This window comes from Glycine soja, chromosome 7 (assembly GCF_004193775.1).
Source record: "Glycine soja cultivar W05 chromosome 7, ASM419377v2, whole genome shotgun sequence".
Taxonomy (NCBI): Eukaryota; Viridiplantae; Streptophyta; class Magnoliopsida; order Fabales; family Fabaceae; genus Glycine; species Glycine soja.
This window is the reverse complement of record NC_041008.1, coordinates 3,749,439-3,768,111: the sequence shown is the minus strand read 5'-3', so window position 1 is coordinate 3,768,111 and position 18,673 is coordinate 3,749,439. Positions and strand designations below refer to the sequence as shown.

Below are 18,673 nucleotides of genomic sequence, written 5' to 3'. Positions count from 1 at the left end.
CACCATTTTTTGAGTTTCACTTTTTTATTTATAATTTTATAATTTTCAATAAATTTTAAGTAATAATAAAATGTATTAAAAGGAGTGTGTTAAAATTGCGAGCCATAAGACTCCTCATGTATACAAACATCCGTATGTAACAGAAAGACTTAAAATTGAGATGTTAAATTAAATCATATAAACATGCTTAGTGCACAAGTCTATACATTTTCCTTTCAATACAATAGGACACTCGTAATAAAATAAACTTCAGCTCACTGCTCACAATGGAGAGTTTGATGGAGATCCGAAAGTGGTATGATTTCCATTATCTGAATTAGGAATTTTTGCTCCCCTTAATCAAGAACAAATGTGGAAGAGGTTCGCCTACTCCTGATGACATTTGTGTTGATTAAACCTAATTTTCAAATTTTTCAACCTATATTTCACTAATCTATCTAAAACATAAATTACAGATAAATCCAGCAAATCAGGTAACTAGTTTGTCCGCTATTCCAGAAGGGAATGGGGAAAACTATCAAAGGGGTCGTGAAGACATTAACCCTTGAGAATAACCATTAGCAACATTTTGTTTCTTCTTGAAATTTGTAACACTACAATGAGGACATATATATTCTAGCCCATCTGTTTTTGCATAATCCTGCACAAGTTATGAATGTAAAAAGAAAACCTTAATACAATCAAAAACAAAGAGATACATTTATACAATAACTGTAAGTGACAATGTAGTACCTTAAATGCACCAAGACCCTGCCTTCTGTCACAGCCAAAGTGGGCCCACTCACCACATATGCCACAATTCACCCAATCACCAGCTGCACTACTGTTTAACAGTAAAGATTGTAAGGAAGAAAAAAAATTAGATTAGCTTCTGCTAAGGGTTGCAGATCATCATAAGTTGAATGATAAATCACAAGACTAAGTCTTAACAGTTTTACAGGGTAACTGCATAGCTTCATGGACTTAAAAAAATATATTAAAAAGTACAAACCTGTGACACAACAAGCAACATTCTCCATCCACATCATCATGTGCTAATTCATATTCTAAAAGGTAGGTCTCATAATGTCGTTTGAGAGTATTCCCAACACCCTGTACAAGAAGGCACACACAACAAAAACAAAAACAAAAAAACCTTATCAATCTCAATTTTGAGGTGTGTGAAAATTTTCACATTAAGAGATTGGAAAGCCCAGGACTTGTCAATCTCAATTTTAAAGTTTAAAGTGGAATTCCAGGACCAATATAACAAATGCATAAAAATCAACTACTCAAGGTTGAGATGTAGCCAAGGCATAGAACATACAGTCATTCTATTGGTTGTGGTGTAATTGCGCATCTTTGAAAAGATTTGTCCCTTCCAGTTGATGCCATTGCCAACATGAAATCCTCCCCTGGTAACCACCTAAAAAGACCAACAACTTGAGAAAGAAAATATACGAAAAAAACAAAAAACATTCATAATCATTCTCAAAGAACCCAGTTTCAGACTTTCAGCAACTCACCTCTTTATACAAGTTGTAGAGATCAAGACGTTTTCCATTGAGTATGGCATCAGGGAACTCGGTAAGCCCTCCTTGAGGAATCAGTCTATTATGTCCCCGGAGAATCAGAAACTCCATGACATCTTTAAGAAATTCCTCCTATACAGAAAGTTATAACTTTTATGAATTTTTTTAAGAATATATTCTCATTGAATGCTCACACACTAATCCAGCAAGATTTAGTAATTTTTAGGATACCATTTCTTTATGGAATATAGATTAAAAAATCATTAATAGGAAAACCATCAGATTACGAAAGCAAAAAAATATCTTTTTTTTTAAATACAGATTCTCATTGAATGTTTGCATCCTAGATTGATTGGCCCTTGGCCCACTATGATTTAGCAATATTTAGGTCTTAGAAAAACATTATTTTATGAAATACTGATCCAAAAAATCATTAATCAGAAAATAGCAAGAAAGTGAAAGAAAAAACAGATCATCCTTCTTTGATAGGTAATTAAAATTCTCACATCAATGTTAAGACTATGGTAGACAACTCTTTTTGCTAAATGAAAGCAATCATTTTCATCAACTTATGTAACATTTAGTGGTTTCTATTTGAAGACAATGTTACACTTAAGATTAATAAAACTCGAGAGTACAATCTTCAAGTTATATATGTCAAAAATTAATCTCTAGAGTTAGGACTTTTTTATTTAAAATATTATTTTTGTCATGTAGGCTTAGGTTACTACTCATCAAATTATCTTAAAAACAATGGACAAAGGAAACTCACCTCAGAGCATGTCTGTACGGGGCCTCTACCGCAACCATGTTTCTTAAGAGGCAATGGGTTCAATGAAATAACCTGCTTAGACTGAGCTGCGCTTGAAAATGATTTTCTGTGTGTTCCAGATGTTGATCCAATACTACTACGCTTCGTAGGGGCAACAAGTGGCAAAATAGCCTCTACCTGAGTGCCATCAAAACCATCTGTCTCAGAAGGTCCACAAAAAGGTGTCATTCTATGGCGATGAATGTGAGGAATTGGCCTCATTGCAGATACTTTCAATCTCTGCCTAGCAGGAGTTAATGGCGTGCTAATCCCATTGACCATTTTTCTATCCTTTTCCTCTTCATTTAATTTATGAACACTACCCTGCCCTGCAAAGACACCTTCATGAAGACCAGGGCTATCCCCTTGGCTTGGTTCACACCTTTTCTTAGTAGGAGGGGGTGGTTTCAACCAACCAGGGGGACTGCTAAAAATTATATTATTTTTGTTTGTACAGCTATCTTTCTCACAGTTTTTATAGAAGAAAAGTAAGCGTTCAGCATCATCTTTCTCAAAAGAAGCTATTGGCAATCCCTGAATACTAGCAATGCCAAGTGCAACTAAACTTCGATAAGAAACTTCAGGTGCTAGCTGTCTCAAAATCTGAATGGAGTAACAAGACATACAAATATACTTATGAATTTGAATAACAAATATGCTAATATAGAACTCCAAATCTTGAAGGATGCTAAACTTTGGGTACTATACTTAACATCCAAGTATTTATGAACAATAATCCTTGTTACTATCTGTTTCCATTCATTATTAGCAATGTAAAAGTAGATTATCCAATTTGAAAACATATTAAGCAGGTTGGTCAGAATAGTGTGATTAGCAGGGACAATGTATTATTGCTGCATGAAACAGTCATAATGATAAATCACAGTGTGCAAATCATTCATTATCTTAGAACCACTCTCATAACATTAACAATAAGGCTAACCAACAGCATATTTAAAGAATTCAGTACTCCCATTTGAAATGGGGAAGACAACAAAAGCAAAAGCAACGATGAAGAGTAGTTAACAACAAAGGTAGATGCCTAGTGGGGAATCTAAAATCATTCCTAGGACGAAATTTGACATCAAAAGTAGATAAGTTCTTAACATCTAGGTTAGATCATCCCACAAGAAGCAATAAAACAGTGATGAATCCCCTAGTATGAAACATCTAGGTTAGACCGTCCCACAAGAAGGAAAGACATTGACAAATAATTTTAAGCAATAAAACAACACCAACACAGATGATATTACAATAAAGAAGGGGAAAAGGGAGTTATTAAAACCTGCAAAGCCCATTGAGGAAGCTTCATGCAAATTTCAAATACAGATGCTCCACAGGCAATAGAAGCAGATCTGCGAGGTTCAGAGATGTTCTCTTTGTTTCCCTCATTGTTGAGTTGTGCGTGAACTAGTTGACTCTTCTCAATTATCTCATTTTTTATATGATTCTCCAAGAGCTAAAATGTAAAACAGATAGGCCAAAGAATAAGAATCCAAAAATTTCAACAGGTAAAAGTTACTAGCACAATGTATTTATTATCATTGCAATTCAAATGTGAGCTTACTGACTTGATGCTTAATAAAAAAGTTATTAGACAATTAAATGAAAAGAAAACGATCAAAAAACTATTTCATTCCAAAAGAATGCTAAATTAAATTCTGAAGACTTCATAGTAAAATATAACAAGTAGCAAATTAACATAAAGTTGTTGTCGAGACAAATGTAAGATTGAAATTAAAATACTAAACATCATGTGCAAATAGCATTTATTGATTGTTAAATTAATAATACTTACACAATACTACTAGTAACATAGACACTTGGAGGATACCTGATCATTAAAACAAGTTTGTGCACTGCCGGATACCAGAAGTGAGATATGTGCAGAACTACAAGTTGATATATCACATCGCATGGTCACAACTCCACGAGAAAAAGCAGCTGCCTGAAGAGGTGGTGGTGGGGCACTGTACCATAGCATAAAGATATATATATTACATGATGGCAAATCATAATCATCTGTCCAATAAAGTCCTAGTCAAAAATAAATGAACATAAGGGAATTTGAACAAGAGAAAGAGACACTTTTCAAGTCATCAAATGTATAAGTACGAGTCATATGCAAGTTACATCAACATACCTAAACTTGCCATGGAGCTTGCAACCACGTATCTGAAAAGATAAATAAGGAAATTGAGAAAACCTCCCAAGAGACCATCTCAAGGAGATGGAAAAGTTGTAGCTAAAAGCTATAATACAAGAGAATGGTAAAAGGACTAAAATCACAACAGGAAATTGTAGTTTATTATATTAATATTTATTTATTATATTTATATTGCTTCCATGGAAAGACTATACCAGATAGAATAATGATGGGGGGAAAAACAGTGGAGATTATATTAAGTTATTAACAGTAACATTTTTAGTTTTTACATTAAAAAGGGTTATACATCTTAAGATTTTGCTGATAGAGTTTTGCTATCCAAGTAAGATAATTTAATTAAGCAATACAGTCAACGTACTTCAATAGTTAAGAGAGCTCTGAGTCCATCCTCCAAAGATCTCAGCAATAACTCATCCTGAAAAGAAACAAAGCCATGTGTAATTGGCAAATAATGTCCATTGTGGATGGAAGTGTTTATTGGAAAGTGCATTGTCATTTATTTATTCATCCTTTCCTTAGTCCCACATTGGTGAAACAATCTTGCTTTGTCCACAACAGAGAAACTAATTTTCAACATATATATGTGGGTGTGGCCATGTGGGCTTGTCACTATGTGACAGAATGACAGTTACACAGACATTTTTCCTTACATAAACATCAAAGTTTAAAGGTGGTTTTAGTGCACATTAGACAGGAAGTAGAATTCCAAAGAAGCTTACAACAGTCGAAGGTGCACCACAGATGAGAAATCTCAAGTTCACTTCATCCTCATGTATCTTTATGGCAGGCAAACTGCCTGGGGAACTTTCATCATCATCCTCTTCATCGATCTCTGGAGGGTCAACATTGATTTTGAGACGGTCACCAAGAAGGTGTGGCCCCATCTCACTATTAGCATCATCGCTATCAGAAGGAAGTACTTGATTGTTTTGGACACAGTAAAGTTCAAAAGAGGCACGTGCAAGGTGGAAAGCATCCCATGTATGTGTAGATGAACTGCAAAACATTTGTAAACAACACTATATGTTAAGTACTAGCTTGAAATTCTTAACTTTCCTAAGAAAAGAAAAGGCCTTAAAAAATTGCATGGACACAGAGAATGAGAAATAGGTCATGCTGGACTTTGTAAACTCTGGCCATTTGTAATTCAAAACAAAATATTAGTAAAAATTTCATTGATTAACTATCACGACATATAAACTAGACAAGTACCAGATTTCACAGGAAATTATTCCTGTCATAGATGACCCACCACTGGATGCATTATTAAATATGTGTATGCATATGCAATAATTCATCAATATGACTTTAGCACAATTAGATTTTGGACATAAAAAGCCATTTTATATGAAAGCACCATATGCTTGCTAGTTGCAATCAAATTAACAATATCATACCTTTGTACTACTGAAAGAAATGCTTGAAGAAAATGGCAGGCAGCATAACAAGAAAAGGCATTCTTCCAAAATATAACATATGGGATTCCCTGCAAAGTCAAACAGCTTAAATATGCCAGTTTTCCCATAAAATTATTGGAATGCAAGGGATCCTTGTGTCTTTTATCTTCCTCCAAAAATGGTAGCCTGTTGAGATTGAGCATCAATACCTGAAAGTTTTCATAAGCAACAAAGGCAAAAGTACCTTAAGATGAAGAGCCTCTGCAAAACTTTCTCCATTTGGTATTTCTAAATAAACCTGCAGAAATTATTGAAATTACATCAGACAAAATACCATACCCACAACGACGATTGAGGGGGGGAAATGCAAATCAGATAAGCCATATTAATTTAGATAAGACCAAAACAGCTATTTAAGCTAAAAAAAAGTTAGAGACTTCAACACACAAGATTAGACCTCAGAATTTTGAGAAACAAAAGTAAATTTCATGAGAAATGTGATAAGCACCCAATCACTTGGGGAACCCTCCCTTAGAAGCTAGCTATTAACGGGAAAGAACCAAGCCAATTAAGTACTCCACCGAGCATTCCATACTACTCAATGTGGGAAGTAGGAAATATTAACCAAGTCCCTATCAAAATGTCTCCAAATATCGCCAAGTCTCTAAATAATAAGCATTCCTAAGTATCACATTAACTGATTCAGTCCTGGTGGCTCCAAATGCCTATGCTATACAACTGATCTAGGGCATATAGATGCTGGTCTCTAACATTCTTCACAGTATGCAGCTCTACTTCATATGCTTTTCCTTCTTTCTTTCATGGTATTAGTTATTAGTACTATCCACCAAAAAACCAACCCAGCAATTAACAACACAGAAACTATAAATTTTACATACTCTCAATTCCTTCACCAACCATAATATGCAAAACCCAGAGCACCATCAACAAAACACACACATAGCTAAAAGAGTAGCTCAAAGTTCAGAATGCATACAGCCGTCGGCAATGTGGAACCAAAGAGCTCTGTTGTATCTTCACAAGTGGATAATTCCACTCCCTGCCAAACCAGTGGACCTACTTCCCCATTCTCTAACTGTTCTCCTTGCAAGTAAACAAAATTCGGTTGATACGACTCCAGAACTTTCCGAAACTGTTCCTTCTCCGGACTGCGAAGAGTTTGAACCTGCATTCAAGAAAACATCCACATCATGTAATTCCCGTGGCTCCAAACGTCGAAAGCAAAACCTACATTACAACAATGTGAATGCCGCGTTAATCGTGTATACCTCAAGACGCCCCGCGGAAACGAACTCAGGGAAAGGATATGTGCGCTCAGCATGTGAGAGTTTGTGCTCAGCGGAACTTGTGCCACAGGTCACAGCGAGAAGAGTGCAAGTGTATTTCGGAGCTCCTTGAGAATGAAACGGAAACATCGTTCGAGCTAAAGGCAGCAACGTGCAGGCACAGACACACGCGAACACTGAGAAAACGACGACGGTGGAGTTACGAGCGCGGAAGGTTGGACTCCGACGTGGCTCAGTTCCGAAGTTTCCTCCGCCGAAGAAAAACGCCGTTTCGCGAAACTACGGACGAATTGCGACGGTGCACTGCATCGTTTGGATGCAGAGAGTTGCCGATCAAGGAGAAACGGCGCGGCAATGGCGGTGTGCGAGAACGGAACAGGAACTGTGAAAACCCTAACGCGATGGATGGATTGGAATTGGAAGATGAAGATTGAACAACAAGAAGATTGGGGGAAGCGATGATGCGGATTCGGGATTCACATCTTCTTCTGTTGTTCTTTCTAATCTAAAGAGTAAACGACGTCGTTTTGCTTCTTAATTTAGTTAGTACTACTATTGTTTTTTTTACAAAATTATTACTACACTTGATTCGTTCATGGAAGCATGGTTGGCTTGTTTGTTTGTTTGGAAATAACGGTAGAAAAATAATTATCTCTTTATAACAGTAAATCAAAATACTCAATAGAATGATATGATATGATTTTTATAATCATGTTATGTTTTGTTAACTCTAGCTATGTAGTTGGAAGTTTGATTTCGTACCGTGTATAAAAACATATTAGCAAAAATCAATTTCTTAAATAAATTTTTGTACTTAAAAAATATTAGTATTTAGTTTGAGCTAAGAAATACCTTAAATACTAAAAAAAATAGTTTGGACTTTGAAGTATATGATTAAGAAAAATAATTATCTGTTAATCTTATCTTATCATATTATATTAGTATATATATATATATATATATTATATTTTGTTAGTAATAGTTCTATGGGAGTAATTGCCTCTACAGTATTTTTTTTACATGAATATATTTAATAACTTTTTTCCATATAAAAGTTTGTATTATCTCTATAAAATATTTTTTAATGAATGTAAAAAATTATAAGTATGAATTAGTATTAATTTGATCACTTTATCTTTGTAATATTTTATAATATTAACATTGAAAAAGTCATACAAATTTTAAAATATGTAAAGAATAATTACAATTTGTAAAAATATAAATATTTTGATTTTGTTGTCATGATATTATGTATTTTATAGAAATTTGTAATATTTTTATTCTTCCAAAGTGTTAAAATATTTTCTTGCTCACGCTAAAAAATCTGAATTCACCACTGAGTAATAAGATAATTATTATTTTTATTTATATTAATGAGAATATTATAATTTAAATTGATGAATAGTTAAGTATATAACATGAAACATTAGTGTTAAAAACCCACCTTCAATTTATACATGCATAATACACAAGGAGATAGGATCAAAGGAGATAAGATCAGTTGGTATCATGTGTCAATTTTTTTTTACTTAGACCATTTAATCATTTTTGTACAATATAAAATTAGTAAATCTAATTACTGAATTATTTGATATTTTTTCATTGGAGAAGTGTTATTTGTACAAAAATTCATATAACAGTTTGTGTAATAATATTTTTATTGTGTATGTTATACAGCAATGAAATTTACTTATATTTTAATTAGTTTTTAATTTACATAAAATTCAAAACTTGAACTACTTTATAACAACATATAATTAAATGATTGGATTAATTAGTTTTATATTATAAAAAAAAAGTTATTAAACGGTACAATATTTTGTATGTATAAATTGAGAATGAATTTCAAAAGATAAAATACTAAAATGAATTCAAATGAATTTTATAAAGTTGTATAACAATTACAGAATAAAAATAATATTTTAAAAGGTAAAATACTAAAATGAATTTTATAAGTCAGCAAAAAAATGAAATTTATAAATAAAAATAAAGTATTTAGTCTTAAATTTATTATTATCATCTTTCAGTAGCCGTAAAATTAATTGTTAAATGACGACCTATTTACCGAATTTATAAAGGAGTATTTTGTGTGTGTGTGTATGAGAGAGAGTGTAATGTTCTATGTGAGAGTTGAAGAAATCGACATAAATAATGTTGGACAAAAAATAAACATGATGATGGGATATTACAAAACTAATTTTTATTTTTACTTGCAATTTTCATATTTTATAAAACATATTTTAATATAAAATTATATATTACTTTAATTAATTAATTTAAATGCTTATTTTAATTATTCTTGTCAGTTAAAAATTAATTCAACTTAACTTTAAAGAGAAAAACTGATAAAAAGATAATCCTCATTTTAATGTGTTTGTCTAAACAATCTCATCTTCATTCACCGAAAGAATTGAGATAATTGTCTTATTATTAACTTTGTCATGAATGCGATTACTGTTATATTTAATGCATCGTCCTTTCCCTCTCATATTATTTATATTTAATTTTTTTACAGCATTTATATTTAAACTATAACTTTAGAGAAATGACTTTTTTATATTTTAATCTGATTGAAATATATAAAAAATAATTTTTCAATAACATTCCACTTTTATTTTAATTAACTACTTAACATCTAATTATTTTTAGCTATTAAATTTAAACTTAGTTCCTAATTTTTAACCACTAACTATTTCAGTAAAATCTACTTATATAATATAATTTTGAATGAGAAATTGTTTTTATGAGTTATTCTTAAATAATATTATTTCTAATAATGTATTCGTGTAAGTAGATTGTACCTAGGATTTTATATACTTAATCCAAAAGTAATCAACCGAAACAAATGTCATATGTCCACTTAGACCTATCCTTGAGAATTTAACTCCCCATTATGAGTATATTTTATACAATTCAAAGGGGATATAGAGGTGATTATAGTTAGTAGAGGCAGGTAGGTCAATAATCGATCAACAATGATAATGATACATGAGAAAAGTCATAAATCGACCCATGAGATATATATAACGTGAGCCTCAAATGCATAAGTACTAGGAGACTTCAAATCATTGGCCAATCGACAAACAACCAACAAGGTACAAAATTATTCACGAGAAAATTATTACTTTGGTGTTTAAAATTGTGCGGCATTAGATTTTTTTTTTAAAATTTAACATTACATATTTAATTCAGATTAATAAATTAATTTTTTTTTCTAATTTTAAAACAAATGAAAACTATTTATCTAAAGTGAATAAACAGTATAGCCCTTTATGATTAATTAAAAAATATTTATTAAGATCTAATATTTTTTTATATTTTACTACATATATTTATGAATTTTAGTATAATTCTAATTAATTTTAATTAAAAATTATAATATAATTATTTATCCATCAAAGCAATAAAGAATATGACTTGTATGCGATAATCAGAATGTTATAATTTCAAGTTTTCAATTTTCATAATTTTATCTATAATTTCACAAGTATAGTATTTATTTATAATTTTTAATTAATAATCATAATCAAAATATTTATAAATTTTTTTAAAAAATATTATACTTGTATGTTGCAAAATGAATAAAATAAAAATAACAAAAGAGTGTATGAAAATAAAAATGTATGACATGTGCTATGTGTATTATATATCAAATTTTAGCTTCATGAGAGAGAACGAATGAAATATTAAATATGGTAGTAATTATACTAATGGTGAAATTTAAAATAAAACGATTTTCTAAATTTTATTGGTAATTGATGATGGGTTATTTAACGTCAGTTTTTACCTTGGGTGAATTAGTTAAATACCGTTTTAATTCATCGGCAGAAATTTTTTATTCTAGTAATTTGAATTAATATTTAAAGATGTATGAGTTAAATAAATATGTGATGTTAAAAGTACACGTGTTATGAATGTCTATCTAAGATTTTTTTTTTCTCTCTCTATCACGTGACAATATAGAATTAATTCTCCCCGACTTTTGGTCGGTTCATTACTTTGACCTTCCAGATTATTTTATTTATTTTTCCCAGTGTTTATTATTCCTACGTATCAACAAAAATAGTGTATCGTATGTTATTATATACAATTGTTAAAAAAAAGTCTTTAAGCATTCGCCACATATAAAAAGATTGCATGCATGTTGCAATAAAAGGCAAGACGATTTGACATTTATTAAAAATATCTTCAATTTAAAATGATCAAGGATACTTAAAAAAATTAAGGATGGTAAACAAAGAGCATGACAATAATGCACAACAATTAAACAATAGCAACTGAAGCATGCAAGCTCAAATTAGCTAAATAGATACAAATATATTATAGCAATCCTAAGACTACCAACACAATAAAACATCTTCCTATTATAAAAAAAAAAAAAAAACATCATAGAGCCCTAGATTTTTCTACACTTTTTTCTTCTTTCCTTTGTTATTGCTTTTGAATTGACACTTGTCTAAAACCAACCCAACTCACAACGACTATGAGTAAAAATGTAAAATAGTAATGTGTTGGAGCTCAGATAAGTGTTGACATAATATTTTGAAATTTTTAAGAAACCCAACTATTAGGATGAAGCTAGGAAAGTACAACCCTAACTTTGTTTAACATAAGCTTTGATAAGTTAATTTTCAAAGAATTTTTATGTTGATAAAGTTGAGAAAAAAAATTTGAAGTAGACAAAATTAAAAAAATAATAATAAATAAAGACAAAGCCAAAGACCAAAGCATCGACATAAAATTAGAGACATGAAAATCTATATGTAAGACTTGAGAATTCTAACTAAGTCTAACTCAAAAGATCTAATTGAGTGAATAAACTTAAGGAGACATATGGTAAAGGAGAAGATTTTAGTTTCATAGGAATCTTAAATTGAGAATCTTGGTTACCTTACAAATTTTTTGACATGGTTTCTTAGGTGGACTTTTGTTAGATCAAAGAGCACCAATTAATGTAGATTGATTTTGGTTTTATAACTCAAAGTTGTCATATTTTTTAATATGTAACAATGACTTTTTACATCACTTTCTACATCAATTAAAGTCATAACTAATATAAATGTGTATTTTAGACACAATCAATGCTAAAAGTGTTTAACTTTTAACGAAGTTTAATACGATATTGATTCACAATTAATGTTAAAAAACTTATTTATCCGATGTTAAATATCTTTTTTTTAGAAGTGATAAACTAAGGCCTAAAGTTGTCATTCCATAAGTATAATATTAAAATAGTTCATCATGAACACATCAATAGTCCATCTTGAACATGTCACTGGAAGTGATAAGTTTGATTTCATAGTAAAAACTAGTCATTAACAACAATTGATAAATATTTTGCATTAATAACATTGTTAGAAAAAAAAAGTTTATATAACTTTAATATTTTAACTTGAGAGGACTAAAAAAATTATAAGAATGAAAAATAAAAAATATTAAATTTCAAAAACTAAAAAAATATTTAAATCTTTAATTATTTGTAATGAGATTTGGTGCTACAAAAATTTGACTTCTCTTTCTCCGTGTGTGTAAAAGAAAAGAAAAGGGAGAATATGATAAATATTGTAAAATAAAAATTTAAATTATATGATTTTTTATTGAGAAATTATATGATTTTAATTAAGAATACTTTTTTTAGTAATTATAAATAATTTTAAATGAAGGTCACTGTACTTTCAAAAAAAAAAATGAAGGTCACGGTTACCTTTTTTAACACGATCGCGATAAGATATCATTGCAATTAAGGTAAAGGATGATTATATCTATCTTTTATGATTTTTTTTTTACAGTTAAGATTTTTTTTGTTTTGAATCTTGTAATAATTATTATCTTTGTGTAATACGACCGTTAATTACGATGTAAGAAACTCTTGTAATAATTATATATGTAGATTAGCACAATATAATGACACAACTGAAGCCCAAATTGAAGGAGAGAGAAAAAAGATTAAACGAGTGGGTAATAAAAGGGTTTCTAGTTTCCACCCAATATCAATTTGTGTAATAAGGAAACTTTCTCTTATAATTGATCGTGTCTTCTTCTTCTTCAATGGCTTCTTCTGGAGCAAATACTGCAACAAAGCCAATCAAAAAAAGGAAAAGAACGATTGAGATCAAGAAAGTTGAGCAGATAAACAGGCGTCACGTGACCTTCTCCAAACGCAAATTAGGGTTATTCAATAAACTCACAGAGCTCTCAATTCTGTGCCAAGTGGAAGCCGCTGTGATCATCACCTCCCAAAACGGGAAGCTCTATACGTGTGGCTACCCCGACGCCGATGCCGTCGTTCGCCGCTACCTCAACGGAGGGCTACCCCGGCGGCTGGACAGTGCATGCAAAAAGAGACAGCAAGATGCAATTGAAACCCTAAGGCTTGAATACGAGGCCACTCAGAACCACTTGAAAGAAGAGCAAAAGCGTTTGCAAGAAATCAAAGAGACGCGAAAGAGTAGTTTGCGCTTTCCCTCGTGGTGGAATCTCCCCACCGAGGGTATGGGTTTGGAGGATCTTGAACAGTTCAAGACTTCTTTGGAACGTTTGAAGTTTAACCTAGTTGGGGCGCTGCAAGAGAAGCAGATGAATTCGGTCCCATCAATGCCACATGCTGCTATGCTTCCACCAATGTCATCTACTATGGTTCCACCAATGCCATCTACTGTGGTTCCACCAGTGCCACATGCTGCTATGGTTCCGCCAATGTCATCTACTATGGTTCCACCAATGCCACATGCTGCTATGGTTCCACCAATGATGCCGCCACAGTTTCAAAGCATGCCGCTCTTGAGTGCTCAACGTTTAAGTGGAAATCAAGTTCAAGATGATTATTGGAGGAGTGCTGCTATAGCTAGTACTAGTTCGACGTTTGCTTCAAATGGTTTTGGAAGTCTGAAAAGTTATGGGTATACTACTTAAAACTTTATTGAATAAGTAATATGAATTGATGAGTGTTAATTGGATCGATGCTTAATTAGTTATAATGGAGGAATGTTAGCTAGTTTCAATTAGTATAGCTAGGTATTTGTTTTTCTTAATTGTTTGATGTTGCCATTACATGGTTTAATTAAAAATATATAATGTTTTCTTTTTGTTGGTAAAGATTTAGAAAATTAAGAATAGTGTACAGTCTTGTATTCTTGCCCTTGCTTGAAGTATGCCAATTTGGATCGAGTTTGTCTCTTTAATTTACTTGCAATAATTTTACTAGCCATAGATGATGCCATAAAGGGCACTCAAATTAAGCCATGTTTACAGAGAAGCCATTAAGCCAACGTGCATATGTGATCCCATGGCACCCATGCATATTTTAATTAAAAAGAAAAACAATCACAAAAACTTGATAAAGATTTAACTTATGTATGTCTTCACTGCATCTTCTCAGAATAGATATCCAAGTTCATTAATTATTTGGAATTTTTTAATTTACTGCTGAGATTATCCACGAGTTGCTTGCAATCAGTAAGTCTTGAACACCACGTTATGAAAATTAGATGCCTTCATCCAAGTAATAGTCACGTGCAGAGCTTGAGATTCTAAAGGTGTAGAAAACCCTGGAAAACAACCCGTGATTGCTGATATGAATTGCCCCAAATGATTCTTAATGCATGCCAGCCAATTTGTGATTTTTTCTAATTAATGACAAAACTGTAAAGGCTAAAACGAGTCAAAATAGATAATTCCCCAAATAAGAAGTCGAATGCAACATATTTGAAGTTTGGAACATAGAAGGAATTGAGGACCTAAGCCACAAGCGAGAATTGACAGGTCCTTAATTTAGGCCCTTCGTATCAATTTGAGAACTATTGTTTTGATATATGAAAAAAGTTTCACGTTGTTTAAAAATAACGATACTCTTTTATATATCTTAACCCTATGAAAGAATAAAACTCTGAAGGCCTACAAGAGTCCAAGCAAACCATATCTCATATACAACAAATTTAATAATACAACAGACTTGAGGCATGCACCTTGTGGTATTTCAAACATACTGATAAAAAAAATGATTTATTAAATATTACAATAGCTAATTGTTACTTCCGTGATGTAAAATTTGTCTAAGTAACCAAACATATAATTAGTATTTTTATTCAAATTTTTTTATTTTGAATTATTTAATTAGTATTTTAAAGAAAATTATTAAAATTCTCCAATGCAAAATCACACATAACCGAGCCTTAATTAAAAATTTGATCCATATAATTTCCTTTTATTTAAATTGTAGTCTCGATCAGTATGATAATAAAAGAATTTTTTTGTACCAAAAAGAAAGAACGTTAATCTCAACATGCCTTTTTGAATCAGCTAATAAGTTTTTTAATAACACTTATTAAAAAAATAAAATAACTAAGATATAAAGATTGAACGACGAACCCTCATGAAAACCTATGCAGTAAATAAAGATTGAATTGCATTTTGTGGATGCTACTGTGGTTTTGGAATATTTCATGATTATATTTTTTTTACATAAATTTCATGATTATATATACATATATATATATATATATATATATATATATATATATGCACATGAATTCATAGCTATATATTGAAGAGAAATAAATTTGACATTACGTATACATTTTCTTAATTAAATGTATGTTCTTGGGGTTTCTATCGTCATTAGTTAGAATGATTGAATAAAGAAGTTTGAAGAGGACTGTTAATAATTGGGATGACTACCAGCATGTCTATTTTTCGTTCAAAGTCACATCGAACGTGAACACTAATTTATTGCTTTTACGGTTCAACTACTTGGAAAAGTCACCAAGTTAAACTAAACATGCTTTTTTTTATGTGTTTGCATGTCAATTTGTATTAATTTAATTAATGTGATAATTAATCATTATTTTTGTATTGTTTCGCTTGTTACAAGCAAGTATAATTTTAAGAGTTAGAATTACTAGGAAAAGGGGATAATACGTAAATATCTCAAGAATACTTCGTTGAGAAATTTCTTATAAAATTTGGTTATTATGACTTCATGTTAATGAATTAATATCGTTTATGATGCTAGTAGCTCTTAATTAAACAAAAAAATGGTGTGAAAAAATAAAGAAAAATAAAGGATATCTCATTAATGAATTTCAATAAGCCTAAATTAATCATCAAAGACCTTATTGTATTTGATGGATTTTTCTAGACCGTAGATTAATTAAGGAGATCGATATACTTATTGTTCTAGTCGACACAATTGGCATACACTTACTATACTCATAGTTGATTGTTTGGACCAATTTTAATAGTTTTTCTTGGTAACTTTGATGACGCGTTGAATGATATTGAAAAGAACAATATTTTTTGAGCTCAATAGTGAGTGTGGCGGATACAAATGCAAACTAGGTTGTGATAGCGGCGTTACTCCACATATATCCTCCATAAAATATAATACAAAACCTTTTCTTGACCGATAATACAAAAAAAGTTTATAAAAAATAAAATATTGCATTATAAAGCCATTAATATATTTTATGAAATACAATACCTATAGCATTCCGTTTTTTCGTAAAATAAATTAAAAAATATTTTATTTAAATATAAATAAAATTTTAGAAAAATAATGTGGTTTTTGTAATTAAATAAATAAGGAGAAATAGTTTTATTAATTAAAATAATTTTTTTAAGATAAATTAAATAAATATGTGTTTTTAGAAAATAAAAAGATATTATATTTATTCATTTGATAAGGAGAAAATATAGTTAATTTTTTATAAAACAATAAAATAACAAAAAAATAGAGTAAATAATAAGCTCAGAGTATCCTAACTGTTATAAATAAAAATATATAAGGTTTGTTTTTACATTAAGATGTATTTCCATCTCTGTTTTTCACAAATTCGTTTTGTCTTCTTCCTTTTTTAAAACCTTCTATTTTTTCCATGTATATTCAAACTTATCCCAATAAAATTATCATTTCAGATTTGTTATTCATTGGATCGTCTTGAAATTCGGACATCATGTCCAGAACGTACTTTCACACATTTTCACTGTTGGGATTTGTGAAATAATATATGTACAAAGAGAAACACCCCTCGCAAAGAGACAGTGAAATTAAGGCTCCAATCTCTTCTCCTTCTCTCTAATGCTTGGAAACCTTAGCAGAAAAACCAAAGGAAAAACACCGCTATTGCTGACGGACTATGCAAGTGTGCCCGCTTAGAGGTAAGGGATGAATTATTCACAGTTTGAGAGTTGTGAGAACATGTGTAGGAATCCTTAAATGATCAGTCGAGATAAGTTTTTGGGTGTTTTTGAAATTTTGATTCTATCTTTACAACTATAACTGTGAATCATATATGTTTGACGGGTCAATTGATATCCCAATACAAAATTGCTGTGAAATTGATGTGTTCTTGTATTAAGTATAAGCCCTAAAAAAATTGAGTTTTTTTTCTAATTAGTGTGAATTGATAAAATTAAGTAAAAAAAGATTTACACTAAGAGGGACTCAGATATTGATTTTGTATTTTTTCCCTTTACGTGTTTTTAGAGTTTTTTTATATATAGTTTGGAATTAATATTACAATTTATAATTAGAATAGGCTAACAAAATGACATTCTCGATTATTTTTTATTTTTAATATTTAGTATGAGTTTATATATTATTTTTTATTATTATTCTTTAAAATTGGTCAAAGTCTATTTAACTATAAGGTTCTTCGAAAGTTTTAAAGAATCTTTGGTGCAATTTTGTTTGATTATATTTCACTTTGTAAATTCATGATTAGAATATTTGTGTGTTGAGTTATTTATATACTGTGTGTGTTTATATATGTAATATTATTTGTATATTATGAATTGTGATTGAGATTAAGTATAAGTAACAAGTTGAGAATGTGTTAATTTGTAAGATGCACATGAATATGTGATAGTGAATTGTGATGTTGGGAGGTGTTAAATTATGGACATGAGATATGATTGTGAATATGTGTGTGGTTAATACTTGATGTGATATTACTTGTGTTTTGAGTTGTAAATTATACAATAACTCAACTGGTGTTTACCTTGAGAAAAGTATTTATGCGCGGCGTGTTAAAAAGAAAGTGTAGGGTTACAAGTTAGAAACCTGAGGTGTTAAATTGTAACGCAATGCGTGAGGTGTTAAAAGGAAAGTGTGAGATTCTAAGTTAAGAACTTGTGGTGTTAAATTGTAGTGCATTGTGTTAAATGTGTTTTGAAAATAAATGTGAGGTCGTGGGTATTTTATAATTCATGAGCAGTGTTTGCATGTAAAACTTGTTTTGAGGGTTGGACCTTAATCAGGAAGGTGAAATTCTAACGGATTCTTCGGAATCTAGGCCTTGAGGGTAAATACACTCGGTTTGAATGCTGCTTTAAGCCTATGTTGATCTCATATAGTTGGAGCATTCTCACAAAACAAAGTGGTTTTGATTGGTCACCTTATGATTTCACTTAATGAGAGTGACCTAACATACTCATTGTACGGTGTGTCTTGTTATGTACTCCGAGGCGCCCTGACGTCGTTT

The 18,673-nt window shown here is 30.7% G+C and overlaps 2 protein-coding genes across 2 annotated transcripts; one reads left to right on the top strand and one right to left on the bottom strand.

Moving 5' to 3' along the window:
• Positions 1-137: 137 nt before the first annotated feature.
• LOC114418215 (AT-rich interactive domain-containing protein 4-like) lies at positions 138-7,709 on the bottom strand. The gene is made up of 15 exons (XM_028383456.1): positions 7,176-7,709; positions 6,884-7,072; positions 6,131-6,184; positions 5,887-5,975; positions 5,209-5,485; positions 4,848-4,904; positions 4,466-4,497; positions 4,157-4,292; positions 3,608-3,781; positions 2,284-2,925; positions 1,506-1,643; positions 1,307-1,405; positions 992-1,092; positions 733-823; positions 138-640 (listed from the first exon to the last, which is right to left on the bottom strand). The coding sequence occupies exons 1-15, from the start codon at positions 7,320-7,322 to the stop codon at positions 518-520; spliced, it is 2,349 nt and encodes a 782-aa protein (XP_028239257.1). The 5' UTR covers positions 7,323-7,709; the 3' UTR covers positions 138-517.
• A 5,532-nt stretch (positions 7,710-13,241) lies between these two features.
• LOC114419320 (agamous-like MADS-box protein AGL62) lies at positions 13,242-14,105 on the top strand. Its single transcript, XM_028384975.1, has one exon. The coding sequence runs from the start codon at positions 13,242-13,244 to the stop codon at positions 14,103-14,105; it is 864 nt and encodes a 287-aa protein (XP_028240776.1).
• The last annotated feature ends 4,568 nt before the right edge of the window (positions 14,106-18,673 follow it).